Raw genomic sequence first — 14,805 nt, forward strand, 5'->3', positions numbered from 1 at the left:
TCGATCCTCCGATCGATCCGGTGAGTCCCCGCGAACAGAACCCCTCTGGATCGATCCGTATATCGATCCAGAGGTCCCAATCGATCAGTGGATCGATTGGGACGCTGCTGCTTCGCGCGATAAGCGCTGGATCGATCCGTGGATCGATCCGCCAGAGCACAGAGGCACTCTGGATCGATCCGTGGATCGATCCAAAGCCTCCCCGATCGATTGGGAGCAATCCAATCGATTGGGATTCGACCGTTGGCGTCGTTTATAGCTGTTGGCGTGCGATTTCTTCAGCAGAACTTCACAGATTAATTTCAGATCTTCACCAGCTCCTCCACAACTCTTCTCAAGCTCGAGATCGCCAGTTCTTGAAGGTTCTTGGAGGCTCTTCCAAGTCAAGAGACGGATCAAAGCAAGAAGAAGAAACTAGGGTTAGGGTTTGTGCACTCATTGTAAGCTTGTAAGCTTGTATTTCTTTACTACCCTTTCTTCTTCTTGTATTGAGTCTTATAGGGCTTCTCCGCCCTTGGTAGTTACCATAAAGGAGAGTTTCATTAGTGGAGGGTGCGTGCGTTGTGTGGATCCTTGGATTAGTCACCTCCCTTGGAGGTGGATACCAAGTAAAATCCAAGTGTTAGCGTGTTTGTATTTGTTTCTTTGTATTTCCGCTGCGCATCCTTGAAGAAACAAGCAACGCCGAGCAACGAGCACGTGAAGAGCTATTCACCCCCCCCCCCCTCTAGCTACTTTTCGGTCCTAACAAGTGGTATCAGAGCTAGGCCGCTCTTCACCGGAATCATCGCCGGAAGGGTCAAGCATAACAAGAAGAGTTAGAGGGTGAAGAAGTTGAAGCAAAGTTGTCAAATTCAAAGAAATTCAAAAGCTCAACTTCTACAATGGAATTCCGAGATGGGCTCGGATTCGACACAAGGGTGGCTCCACCATACACTTCCACGAGCTTCGATTCTTGGAAATCAAGAATCGAAAATTTTCTTATGATGGAGATAGAGCAATGGTTTGCTCTTATGGAAGGCTTCAAGACTCCAACAAACTCAAAGCGCAATGTTCTCAAGAGGAGCAAGTGGAGCCAAGAGCAAATCCAAAGGTGCGAGGCAAATGACAAAGTGACCAAGCTTTTGGTCAATTTATTGCCAAGCACCATCCTTTGCAAAATTGGAGAATTTGAAGATGCAAAGGAATTGTGGAACAAATTGATCAAGCTCCATGAAGAGATCCCCTTCACTGTACAAGATCAAGAAAAATCCAAAGAGGGCGACTCATTGGAGCAAGATCAAGAGGAGGACTCCGAGGTTGAGAAATACTCAACCTCTGAAGATGAAGTCCAAGAAGAAGCCTCATCTTCAAGGGAAAGCAATGAAGAGAACAAGGAGGGAGCATACTCCTTGTTCCATGAACAAGATGAAGATGAGGAAGCCTCCACCTCTAGGATTGAGGGGGAGAGATCTTCTTTGACCCCGGAGCAAGAAGAAGTATCGACATCCGGGTCAAGAGAAGAAGAGGATGAAGAAGCTTTCAACTCCACAAGTCAAGCCAAATCAAATGGAGAAGCTTCCACATCCGGAGCTAGTGTCATCCCTACACAAGAAGGTATAAATGTTTCAATTAAAAATAAAAATCATATAATATGTTTTGAGTGTAGGGAAAGTGGGCACTACAAGAGCAAGTGTCCCAACTTGGCCAAGAAGAAGGGTCAAGTGACACAAATGGGCAAGGAGAAGCCCAAGGAGACCACCCCCGGGACAAAGAAGAGCAAGGAGCACATTGTGTGCTTCTTGTGTAAACAAAAAGGGCATTACCGAAGTCAATGCCCCAAGGGGAAGAAGATGGTCAAGGCTCAAGGAGGCACTAGTCAAGGGGGAACCTCCAAGGTAAAGAAGAAGGTAACATTTATTGAGCCTACCCCTTTACGTTATGGTAAAAAGCATGATAGTTCAAATTTTTATCATTTTAATGCTATTTACCATAAGAATAGAGAGCATGGTAAAATTAAGGAAAATAATGTAGCTTACCATGCTAAAACTACCACACCTAGGATTAGGAAGGTAGATAAAAATCTAGGCAAACACACTAAGGACCTTAGCTACAAGCCTAGAAATAAAAATGCTCATAAATTTAATGAAAACCCAAAAACTAAGGACTTAGTGATAGAAAATCAAGTCTTGAGGTCAAGGCTTGATAAAATGGAAAAGACCCTAAAAAGGATGAAAAATATCCTAAAAGGGCAAAATGAGCATAGTCTAGGTCTAGGAGCACAAAGGTCATCTAATGGTCATAGGGGTTTGGGATACAAACCAAAGGCTAAGAATGATGTAATCTCTTACCATAGGGTTCCATATAGTTATGGAACCAACCCTAGGTCTAGAGGTCAAGTCAAGGATACAAGGGAAGATATCCCTAGAAGTATCTTTGCAACCAAAGTGACTAAGACTTCTAAGAAGTCTAAGAAAGTCACTAACAAGGTCACAAGGGAGGCTATCCCTAGAGTTGACCTAGAAAATGTGACCAAGGCTTCTAAGAAGCTCAACAAGGTCACTAGGAAGGTATCTAGGGAAGTTATCCCTAGTGAATACCTAGAGCATCCAAGGAGCACCAATAGGTTTTGGGTTTCTAGGAGCATTTTCTCTATCCCATAGATGGGTTAGAGAGTGTCAACTCTGAGAAGAAGGGTAGTTAACCCAACTTTGAAGAAATTGACACTCAAGGAGCATTTTCAAGGTTTTTGTTAACCTTTGAAAATGAAATGGATTTATTGTTACTCTTGGAAAGAGTAAAATGTGCTATAAAGGAAGAAATTTGAGATGACTTTAAATGGCACAAGAAATCAAGTGTTAAGAAATACCAAATTGGGACTTTGGTATTGTCTTAGGAATTTAAGGCAAATCTAAGCCTTAATTTAAAGTGATTACTCTTATGGGAAAATGAAATATGTCAACATTTGAGGAATGTTTTAAATTTTTAATTGGCATAATTAATTCAAGAGATTAAAGAAATGTCAAGTTGGGTTTTGGCATTTTCCTAAGGAAATTGGGCAATCTAGGGTTTATGCTTTAGGATTAGCTAAGGGTTAAGGATATTTAGATAGATAATCTAGGTATATTTTAATTATGTAAAATCTTGCCATGTTTGGTTGCCCATTATATGCCATGACATCATGTTTTATTTTTACATTTATGTTTTATTATGAAAAATTCAAAAATACCATGTCATGACATTCATACATCAACTAGTTATAGGATATTTTCTTTTGAAAATTATTTCATCTTGATATATGCCATAACATAATCATGCATTAAGTTTAAATTCCTTGAAATTAAAGACAAATGGCATTTAACATCACTTATTAACAAGTGACATCCTAGGTGGATGTTTAATATCTTTAAAATGCCTAGATAGATATGCATGATCCCTAGAATAGGGTAAAACCAAAATCTCACATCTCACAAGGACTGTAAGGTGACTTGTATGTGTTTAAGTGCACATTAGATACAAGTGAGATGTTAGGAAGATAAACAAAACTCAAGATGTTGATTTAGTGCATTCTTCTGAGTTTTAGGTTCATCAAAACACATAGTTATGTGTTTTCCCATCATTGGGAAAGCTAATGTATAAGTCATGTGCATTAAGCCCAAGGAACATGGTGGGATATTGGTTTTGAAAATGTTTTTAAAAAAAAATTTTGGAAAACCTTGGTAAATGCTATCTTTTGATAGTAATCACCATTGAATAGTTAGACACAAACTTGAAGAAAACACTAAAATTTTTGCAAGTTCTCAAGTTGGTGTCAATCTTTGAAAATATGATGTATTTTCATAGAAAACTATTTTTTCATGATAAATTATACCCTAAATAATGTCTACACAAATTTTTACGATTTTTGAAATTTTGTAGAATTTTCTAGGATTTTCTGAAATTGGCTGAAATTGAATTTCAGCAATTTCAGGCCTCCAATCGATCAGTGGATCGATTGGAGTGCCTCAATCGATCAGTCGATCGATTGAGAAGGCATTTCTCGCGAGCAGAAGCTCGCTGGATCGATCAGCCGATCGATCCAAGAAGACTGAATCGATCAGTGGATCGATTCAGCAGGGTTCAATCGATTGGAACCCAACTCCAATCGATTGAAGATGCTGATTTTGGCTGGAAAGCTTATTTTCAGCATTTTGAACCTATTTTAGTCTAGGTAACCATTCCAAATCCCTGAAAATACATTTGTATACATAAAAAGGGTGTTTTCGTGTGGAAAACAAGGATGGATTGGTTAAGGAAGGCTAAGTTGAAGTTTAGGTTGAGGTTTGTTTCAAATTTTGAATATATGAACCTCAAAACTTCTAAAATTGGGTTTCCTAAAGTTTTAGGGATTCCAAGTCATTGTTGGTGCAATGACAGAAGTTACCACCATGTCTTTAGGCGGAGGGACTCTTTAAAAACATGAAAATTATTATTTTTCATGAACCTTGGAAGGTGGTCAACCTTCCGTTAAGAACATGCTCAAGGTTGAGCGTTTGAACTTTAATGGGGAGTGGATATCCTCATGGTTCAAGTGGCTTCAAGTGGATAATGCTCAAGGATGGGCATTTGCCTACATTGGGGGAGAATGTAGGGTTAAGGTTAATGAAGGGTGTGGGTCCTTCATTATCGTGTTGATCACAACGAGTGAAGTTGTGAACAACGATGAACAACTCTTCAGGGGGAGAGTTTTCAACAAGTGAATTTGTTGATATGTGCCCAAAAATGGGGCATGGTTTGATGTGTGCCAATAGGGGGAGAATGAAAGGGAGTAAGTTAGGCTTTCATTACCTAGAGGGAGTTTGCCCTCTTAGGGGGAGAATGAAGGGCTTAACTTATGTATTCATTACCTAGTGGCATGAAGAAGGTTTAGGCTATGGGATTAGCCTAACTTACATGTGGTATTGTAAGTGATAGTGTTGGTATTGTCAAATATCAAAAAGGGGGAGATTGTTGGTGCAACATCCCTCAGGTCAAGGTTGACCTGGTTGACCAAGCTTGAGTCTTGGTTTGGGTTTCGATGTTTGACAATGCAAGGTTGATTGAAGAAGAGTCAAGTAGGTCAAGGATGACCGGATACTTGACTGGGAAGTCCTAGTGAGTGAAGCTAGGCAGGAGGAAAATCCTGATGAGTGAAGCCAGGTGAAAGACCTAGTGAGTGAAGCTAGGCAATTGGGAAGTCCTAGTGAGTGAAGCTAGGCAGGAGGAAAATCCTAGTGAGTGAAGCCAGGCAAGAGAAATCCAGATGGGTCAAGGTTGACCAGACATCTGGTGAGAGTCCAAGTAGGTCAAAGGGATTGACCGGATACTTGGCACGAGAAAGAAAAGTCCAAGTAGGTCAGAGGGACTGACCGGATACTTGGCAAGAAGAGAAAAGTCCAAGTGGGTCAAAGGGATTGACCAGACACTTGGTGAGAGAGTCCTAGCTGGTCAAGGGTGACCGGATGCTAGGTCTTATGTACCAACAAGTCATGGTTGACTAGATGTTGGTTTAGGGGGCTTTAGACTTGGTTTTGGGGAAAAACCAAGATCTGGATTGATCAGCCGATTGATCCAGCAGGTTTGGATTGATCCGTGGATTGATCCAGCAGGTTTGGATTGATCCGTGGATCGATCCAGCAGATCTGGATCGATCAGTGGATCGATCCAGAATATCTGGATCGATCCGCCGATCGATCTGGTGAGTCCCCGCGAACAGAACCCCTCTGGATCGATCCGTATATCGATCCAGAGGTCCCAATCGATCAGTGGATCGATTGGGACGCTGCTGCTTCGCGCGATAAGCGCTGGATCGATCCGTGGATCGATCCGTGCATCACAGAGGCGCTCTGGATCGATCCGTTGATCGATCCAAAGCCTCCCCGATCGATTGGGAGTAATCCAATCGATTGGGATTCGACCGTTGGCGTCGTTTATAGCTGTTGGCGTGCGATTTCTTCAGCAGAACTTCACAGATTAATTTCAGATCTTCACCAGCTCCTCCACAACTCTTCTCAAGCTCGAGATCGCCAGTTCTTGAAGGTTCTTGGAGGCTCTTCCAAGTCAAGAGACGGATCAAAGCAAGAAGAAGAAACTAGGGTTAGGGTTTGTGCACTCATTGTAAGCTTGTAAGCTTGTATTTCTTTACTACCATTTCTTCTTCTTGTATTGAGTCTTATAGGGCTTCTCCGCCCTTGGTAGTTACCATAAAGGAGAGTTTCATTAGTGGAGGGTGCGTGCGTTGTGTTGATCCTTGGATTAGTCACCTCCCTTGGAGGTGGATACCAAGTAAAATCCAAGTGTTAGCGTGTTTGTATTTGTTTCTTTGTATTTCCGCTGCGCATCCTTGAAGAAACAAGCAACGCCGAGCAACGAGCACGTGAAGAGCTATTCCCCCCCCCCCCCCCCCCCTCCCCTCTAGCTACTTTTCGGTCCTAACACAAGTGATTAATTATTAGAGTGTGTTTGATTTAAATTATTATATGATAAGATTATGAAAAATAAAATATAATCAAATGTTATTTGATTTTATTTAAGTAATGTAATAAAAATTATTTATTTAAAACTTTTAATGATTTCATTTTTCTCTTATCAATGAATATTTTTAATAAAAAATTTCGTTAATCCAAATAAAAAAAAATCTCACTTTTTCAAAATTTTCTAATTCAAAATTGCATGTTCTTTTTACTGATATCTAGATTATTACTCGAGAATCATCGATTAACTAAATTAAATAATATTTTTTTGATAATTTTAGAAGAATAAATAAAACGCACCTGTTTTGACAAGTAACTCTGCCAAATTAAAGAACTTGTAAAGGAAGTCATTCAAGTTTAAGAAATACTAAAAATAATCACCTAATTTAAATATTTATTAAAGGGCACATTTATTTTATTCCCTAAAATACCTTTCCATTTATTATAGTCTTTAGATCAAATCAAATGAGTTTTCTCTTATCTAAACCAATCTCTTCTCTTCTATTCTCTCTTTGCGTCAATAAACTATGGAAATCCTCCTTTGACTGTAAATTTGTGGTCATCATGATTTAACAATCAGATCATGAGCATTCACGGTTGTCTGGCTGATCATGGTGGAGCTCACAACTACAAAATTACAGTCGTCGCTCGATCGCAATTTCATGACAAGATCACTAGCATTCGTGACCAGTACCACCACAAAATAGTGGAGTTCATAATCATGCAATTGTAGCTAATTAAGTGACCACAAATGTTCATGATCTGTCCAAATTTCGAAGCCAATGGAGGGGTTCCATGATCCTCACAGAGTGAGAAGAGTAAGAGAAGAGAGTTTTTTTTTCTCTTTAGATAAGAATTTTTTTTAGTTTAATTTAACTTGGGGTGTAATTTGGTGGAGGAGGCCTGGTATTTTATGAAATAAGTGTTTCGTTTAGTAAATATCTAAATTAGATGCATATTTTTTAACTGTTTCTTAAATTTAAATTTAAGTGTGTCTTTAGTAAATTAACATCTCCTCCTAGTGTAGTAAAAGCTTATATTCATTTTAGACGTTACTCTTATAAAATTATGTGAATGAAGATAAATTATAAGATCAATTTATATATCGTCAAGTGGCTAAGTGGTGGGAGGAGTTTTCCTCCAAAGACATGTGCCTGACGGAGATTGATTCTTATTTTATTGTAATAAATTTGTCACCATCTAACTAATTGAACATCCTATTATGATAAATTAACCCCTCCGAAACTAAATATGAAATGGTTTGGGATCATTTACCTTTCTTTTGCCATCCTAAGGGGTCATCGACGTGATTGTTTCACTTTTTTTTTCCAATTAATTAACAAATTTATTGAAAAACTTCATGAATTAAAATGCAACCGTCCATAATATACACCATCAACTTAGACATTAATGGTATGCCCAACAACCCTTAAAAACTTATCCTTTTTGAGTAAAATAAGTGATAGAAGCAATTATGACGATAAACAAGTCAAGCTGAGCTAAAATTTAGGGTATCCAATCTTGTTTGATAAGGTGACCGAATTAAGTCAAGACGGACCTAAAATAAATCAAACATTTAAAATTATCATTCAAGCTTGGTTTGGTTTATTTTTGATAAGCTTGAGCTTGACTTGTTTAGATGTTATCGAACTTTTAATTTAAACTTGGCTTGAGCTTAGTTCGTTTAGATATTATGGAGTTCTCAATTTAAACTTATTTGACTATTTAAAACTTTTGTTTGTTTGATTGATTATTGAGTTTGATAATTTAAATTTATTTATTTATTTTAAAAGTTTTTTTTATTCAGCATATTAATAAAAATTTTATTAATGAGCATGGTTCACAAACATGATTTACGAATGATGTTCATGAATATTAATGAGTTGAACACATATATGTTCAAGTTTATTTATTTAGTTTAACGAGTTATTCAAACATATTTATTTAATCGATTTTGTATGTATTGAACGAACATGAATAACCTCTTACTAAATTAAATATCAAATTTGTTTATGAACCCTAGGTTCATATACAGTCCTATAAGCAATAACTTATAAGCTTTACATGAATTTAAGAAATATTTAAAATGAAATTATACATCCATAATACACCTAAAGAAAAATCTTAAGCAACACGTCTCCGCCTTCTAGGTTCATCACTAGGGAAGCAAAATTTGTTTTATCATGAATTAAACTTGAATTAGAAGCAAATATAACACTCTTGTTTTTCAGTACCATACATAAAAGAAAAAATAAATAAATCAGAATTTGAATATATTCTGAAGATTAAATCTTCGAGTGCCTATAAATTATACTTCAAATTTATACATGGTCTATTTTTAGGATTAATCAGGCAAATTCCGAATATCTAAATTATAAAATAAATAAATACATAAATATGATGAACTAAAAGGTCTTGCAAATAAAATTATTAATATGATGGTTGTTCAGATCATATCAGACAGATTCACACTATAATCCATCCTAATTTTTTTAATTATTATTATCTATATAAATTTTATTAACTATTAAATTTTTTAACAAAATAAATAAATTGAATCAGTAATCACAAAATGAATGTGTTGATTTTAAATTGGCTTGAGATGAAACAAAATTCATATACGTGAAAATAATAAATATGTTAGTCTAAATCGGAGTTAATTTAATTATGACTAGACCAAATTTAATCGATTTAAAATACATTAATAATTTTTTAAAAAGATTTAATTTTTTTTTATTCTTTTTCATGTAAGTAGTTCACCAAACCTACACGATCGACTCTTTCTTCTTCACTTCACTTCTTTTTCTTTATTTTTTTCCTTTTTAACCATAATTTAATTATTTTTTTCTTCTCCTTCTCTAACAACAATTCTTTTTATTTTCTTATTCTCAAAGCAACAATCCTTTTCTTCCTTTCTTTCTTTTTATTGTTTTCAAGCCAACTAATACCAATCCTAATTCTTCTTCTATGAAAAAACAGCTCTTATTTTATATGTTTTTTTTATCGTCAGGGCTAATTGAGACTGACAGACAAGAGACTACAACATTTATTCTCTTTTCTTTTCATCTTTATGCATATATAGTTTGTTTTGTTAGATAATATAATATAATATAATATTATTGGATACAAACAATTTATAGTCGAAAATTTCAGTGACTTAATTGAATTTAAAATTACATAATTTAAATATAATTTAAATTTAACTTACAATAAAGATGACTTGAACCGATAATTTCAAATAGTCAACAGGGGTTGATTTCTGTTACGTGCAAAAGAATAGTAGATCAGACCAAGTCATTGAGCGGGCAAATCTGTTGAGCAATAGGTCTGTCTTGCCAAGCCGAGCAGTTGGGAGTACCGAGTCCGATCAGACATAGCAGCCGTCCGAACACTACTGTCGGGCGAGCAGACAGGTCGGGCAAATAGACTGGCCGACCGAACGAGCAAATAGGTCGGGTGAGCAAATTGGCTGACCGGGCGAGGAGACAGGTCGGGTGAACAAACTGACCGACTGGGCGAGCAAACAGGCAAACAAGCCGATCGGACGAAGCAGTTTGGCCGAGCGCGGACAAGCCGGTCGAAGCAGACAGGTCGGGCGGCAGACAAGCAAAGAGCGGACAGACCGATCGAAGTAAACAGGTCGGGCGACAGACAGGCCAAGAGCGGACAGACCGATCAAAGTAGACAAGGCGATCGGTGCGAAGTAGACAGGCCAGGCGCAGAGATGAAGCAAGTGGGCGGTCGGGCTTCGACGCCGAGCGAGACTGGCAGAACAGAGCGAGCAACAGACCGAGGCCTGCGAGAGTCGTAATTTCCTTGAAACAGATTCATCCCACCTCCGGCAGTGCTTCGAGGCTTACTCGGGTCGTCTGTTTCCCAAGATGCAACAGTTTGACCATGAACCCCACCAAACACTAGTGGTCACGGCGAACTAAGTAGTACCCGATTGCTATCACGGGCACTCTGCCGAGCAGGAGTTGCACGATCGATAGAGGATGAGGGAATGAAGTGTTGCTGTGTGTGTCCTCTCTGCTTGTGATCGCAACCTCCTTATATAGGATATCAGATCAACGACAGAATTAATGGTCGATTAATGACCTACCGTTTCACTCATTATTACTCGAATGTTTAGATTCTACATTACTCTCAAATTTAATGCATCCATTATACAATGGCAAAAGGTTTAACTTGGGTGAAATTTACCTCGATCAGTCCAACATTCGATGTGCATAGGTCATGCCCACACACAAGTCAACATAATTCAATGCAATCTGGGTTTAGGTCATGCCCGCACACAAGTCAACATAATTCAATGCAATCTGGGTTTTGAATTTGCACCCTCCTACACATTCACACGTGAAAGAGAGCATTTCCACATGCATTTGTTCACATCCTTAATGCATGCAAATCAATATAAACTAACCATCATATCATGAAACTCTAATGTGGGACTAAAATCTCATTCAAAATAAAACTTTTTTTTTTCTCTTCCCCTCTTCTCCATTCACTTACATTCAACAAATATAATATAATAATACTTTTTTATTATATTTATATAATTTTTTATATGTTTTTATAATAATACGAAGGGGAGCCTGTTGTGTGACTTAAAAGTTACGAGTTTGAGTTTCAAACATAATCACGTGTAAATCAAGTAACAGTGTGTACAAGACATTTACTGATATCTCATATTAACATGAGCTTCATGTAATGAACTATTATATTAAGTTTAATTTGCGGATCCTTCCTGTACCATATGTCATGATTATTTATTTACAACCGGTGGAAGGTCTTCTTTCTGTGTAAATAATCAATCTGACCCCGTGAGTTGGTCAAGCTGTGAAGTGAGCGAAAGGAATAAAATAAAGAAGAAAAGATGTTGAAATCAATTTGTTCATGGCTGCCATTCTGCTGCCAATAATGCGCAACAAACGTAGGTAAGTAGATCTCGTCGACGATGCGGATCCTTCGCGGAATAAAGGGTAGTAAAAATATTTTTAAAAAATCAATTGGGATTTTTTTTAAAAAAATAATATTTTTAAGAATAAAATTTGTGGAAATATATGAAATAATTTACTTGGCTAATTTAACACGAGCAAACGTCCTAAATAAATGGCAACTCTTCTAAGTCAAAATTTAGTACTTCCATCCTCAAATGAGAAAATATAGAATTATAATTTGATAATTATCTATATTTTTGTTTAGTAATTTAGATATTTATTTTTCTATCCGAATAATTCTACATAAATTTTCAAAATAAATTAGAAAGTACGAATATATCCTCCGAGTTAATAATTATCTTAATTGTATGATAATGCCCTGGTCAAACAAAGGTCAAAATCAAATAATTGAGGGAAAGTAGCTCCTCCTTTTAGAAGGCTATTGGTTCTAACTTTAAATAATTGAGTCAAAGTAACAACTTGAATATTTGACTCTCACTCTAACTTTCTGGTCAGCCATCAAGCAGATCAGAAATTGTCTTTCTTTTTCTTTCTCGAAATTGTGTTCATCTGGACAATTTCATCTCTTCATTTTTCTTCATTAAATTTTGCGTCCCACGGATAGACACAACTAATATCTATACGAATGTTTAATTTATTTTAATAAGTCTTGAGATTAATTTACAGTGAATATAAAATATCTTGTTAGTTGATATTTCTCATAATTTATCTGTCTGTATTTTATCTGGAGACCAGTGATATTGAACTGCTTTTGTTCTAATAAATTAATAAATAAATTTTTCATATTGAGTGATTGACGTAACAATATTGAATTGATGGGTCTTCTAGTATAAACATTTTTTAATTTACTAATTAATAGATTTTTTTTTTTTAATAGACAGTTGACTTAAGAACGTTAGACTCATGAATTACTCGTTGCGAGTACTTCTCAGTTCATAATTAGCTTCATTCACAACGATCATATCTGAGGTAGAAAATGAATCAGATGGAAAGCAAAGAGCCCATTGACTCTAATGAAAATTGAAAAGAAACTAAACAATAATCTCCATTAAAGTTATTTAGAAGTGAAAATGTACTATCTATGGAGGTTCTTATATATGCTGTTGGTGATAGAGTTATGAGATTATTAAAACAATGCGACCATTGCTTTGCAGAACAGACCCAAGAGCTTTGCAACCAAGAGCACAAGATTTGAGTTGAGAACAAGACTCTCATTTACTTTCGATTAACAAACAACCAGCTGATTCCCAAATCATGGACAGATTCGAACTGTTAACAATATGATTGCTGCAAATGTCTCTTTTCGTGGAGGGAGAGGAATCAAGCAGAAACTGATGTTTCCAGTCCAACGCTTCCTGAGTGTTTTATCACGTCAGATTTCTCATTCTCCGCCAACAGTTCTGGGAATGCTTCCTTGACGTTATGAATACTTTCCAGGGCATGGTCTGCACCTTTGACTCTATGTGAAGTGCCCACCTAAATCCATTCAAATCATCAATGTTCGATCGAATCCGATACAGAAAACTCTCAAGAGAAGTAAAAAAAGAATTAATTAATTAAAAATACCAGTACGGTGTGTAAGCCAACGCGTTTTGCAGACTGGATATTGCGAATGCTGTCGTCGAAGAAGATCTGGAAGAGAATCTATTCAGTTAGAGAAAAATCTAAGAAGTGAAATCCAAGCGAAAAAAGAATCTCACGGTTGTTTCAGGATTTATGCCAGCAATTCTGAGAGCATGCTCCATGGCTTCTACGGATGGCTTGCAAAGAATTGGTGTTTTTGGTAATTCTACTCCAGAATTTGGCCGAGAGAAGTGACCGACAATGTCAAATATGCCATTAACAACGCTTTGTTGATCGGAATCCGAAGGCTGCAGATTGAGTGTCTCAAAGCATATGATTCCCTGGAAACAGTCCTCTAGACCAAGCCTTTTCAGCACTTTAACAGCATGAATCTTATCAGCATTGGTAAATATCTGTTTTTGAATCAATTTTTTAGAAAAAAGGGAAATTCATTTGAGTATTCTTCATAGTTTATGTTAATATATAAAATAAATTGAGAGAAAACGAAGCTCTAACTTGAAACTTACGACTTTGCGGATTGGAAGGCTCTGCAACAGGTGTCTGAGAACAGGGTCAGGCTTTAACTTCTCATAAGGTAGTCGGCCATGAACAAAACTGTTAAATAGAAAGCTAAAATCGGCTGATTTTTTTTTCCCAGTAATTACAATCAGAGAAAGCAAACAAACAAACTTATCAGAACTGAAACCTGTGATAATCGTCGTAGTTAAACTTGTAGCCAATAGCCTGAGCAATCAATCGATACACATGAGAACAGAGGATTGATTCAAGTGAAAATCAAAATAAAACTGACGGATTAACTACCCTCAATCCTGCCATTGTTGTGCCATAGTTCTTGTATAGCAGATAGCAGAAGTCTGGAACCTTTCTCGGATCGATTCCGAGTCTTTCGATCATGTAATCTGAATCATGATCAGAGAAATTAGCAGTGAAATCAAACAGACATAACATGATGGAAACTTACCTCCGATATTTCTGAGGCACTCAGTTGAGATGCCAGAGCTCAGAGGGTAGAGCGTGTCGTCCAAATCTAGTTCAAGGACATCAAATCAATATTCTGTTAAAAAGTAACTTTTAAATCCAGCTAAATCTGGAAGCGTACCGAAAAGAAGACAGTCATATTTCATCTTGATCAGTTGCAATCTTAACAATTTCCAGGAATCGGTTCGAACAATTCCAATCGCTAAAGTGAGAATGTGAATAAGGTGCAGGCAAAGCGCAGCAGAGATGAGTGCAGAGTACAAATACTGGAAATGGAGGAGGGAGAGGGGGAAGGAGATAGGTGGGGTTGCTACTGGTTAAATAGGCTAAATATTGCCTTTTTAGTCAAATTATTTCAGGAAAAAAATATATTTGATTTAAATTTAAAGTCCAGCTGTCGTTACGCGATTGGATGAGTTGTATGGGTTTCTTTTTCCGGCTTTTGATCCGGTCCGGACTATGAATTCACGCGTTTAGATTCGGACAAAATCTAGTTTGGCTGCGAGTAGGAGACGAGGACCGTCCACGGGATTCAATGGTGGAAATCGGACGGCGTGGCGTGTCCACTCAATGTTACAGAAAATTCTCGTCCTTGAAAAACAAAAAAACGATGTAGAAATTGTACAATTTGGAAAAATTATGGAAGATTGTTTTCTTTTCCCCCCTTCTTTTCTAGAATCGCCTTTTCTTATCGCTTAGCATTTCATATACCACTAATGATAAGTAGATAACATAAAAAATGGTAGATGGGGGAGTAGTTTGGAGGAGAAGCTGGTCACGTATCGCTATCTAATTTAACGTTTGAATTATTG

At 37.1% G+C, this 14,805-nt stretch overlaps 1 protein-coding gene across 2 annotated transcripts; it reads right to left on the reverse strand.

Moving 5' to 3' along the window:
* Positions 1-12,419: 12,419 nt before the first annotated feature.
* Positions 12,420-14,449, reverse strand: LOC122038224 (uncharacterized protein C24B11.05-like). Of its 2 annotated transcripts, none has more exons than XM_042597868.1 (8): positions 14,115-14,449; positions 13,977-14,042; positions 13,817-13,914; positions 13,701-13,738; positions 13,522-13,624; positions 13,132-13,407; positions 12,998-13,063; positions 12,420-12,907 (listed from the first exon to the last, which is right to left on the reverse strand). In XM_042597868.1, the coding sequence occupies exons 1-8, from the start codon at positions 14,137-14,139 to the stop codon at positions 12,752-12,754; spliced, it is 828 nt and encodes a 275-aa protein (XP_042453802.1). In that variant the 5' UTR covers positions 14,140-14,449; the 3' UTR covers positions 12,420-12,751. The 2 variants fall into 2 exon arrangements, with proteins under 2 accessions (XP_042453802.1, XP_042453803.1); XM_042597869.1 differs by having other exon boundaries at positions 13,522-13,609; positions 14,115-14,292.
* Between the last annotated feature and the right edge of the window lie 356 nt (positions 14,450-14,805).

The sequence above is a fragment of the Zingiber officinale genome, chromosome 1A, assembly GCF_018446385.1.
Source record: "Zingiber officinale cultivar Zhangliang chromosome 1A, Zo_v1.1, whole genome shotgun sequence".
NCBI lineage: Eukaryota > Viridiplantae > Streptophyta > Magnoliopsida > Zingiberales > Zingiberaceae > Zingiber > Zingiber officinale.

Bases quoted from the DNA above. Each gene is read 5' to 3' on its own strand.
- LOC122038224 (XM_042597868.1), bottom strand. From the start codon at position 14,139: ATGAAATATGACTGTCTTCTTTTCG. The intron at 13,915-13,976 runs GTAAGTTTCCAT...ATCATGATTCAG, and splicing joins GTGCCTCAGAAATATCGGAG to ATTACATGATCGAAAGACTC. The intron at 13,064-13,131 runs GTGAGATTCTTT...ATTCTCTTCCAG, and splicing joins GCATAAATCCTGAAACAACC to ATCTTCTTCGACGACAGCAT.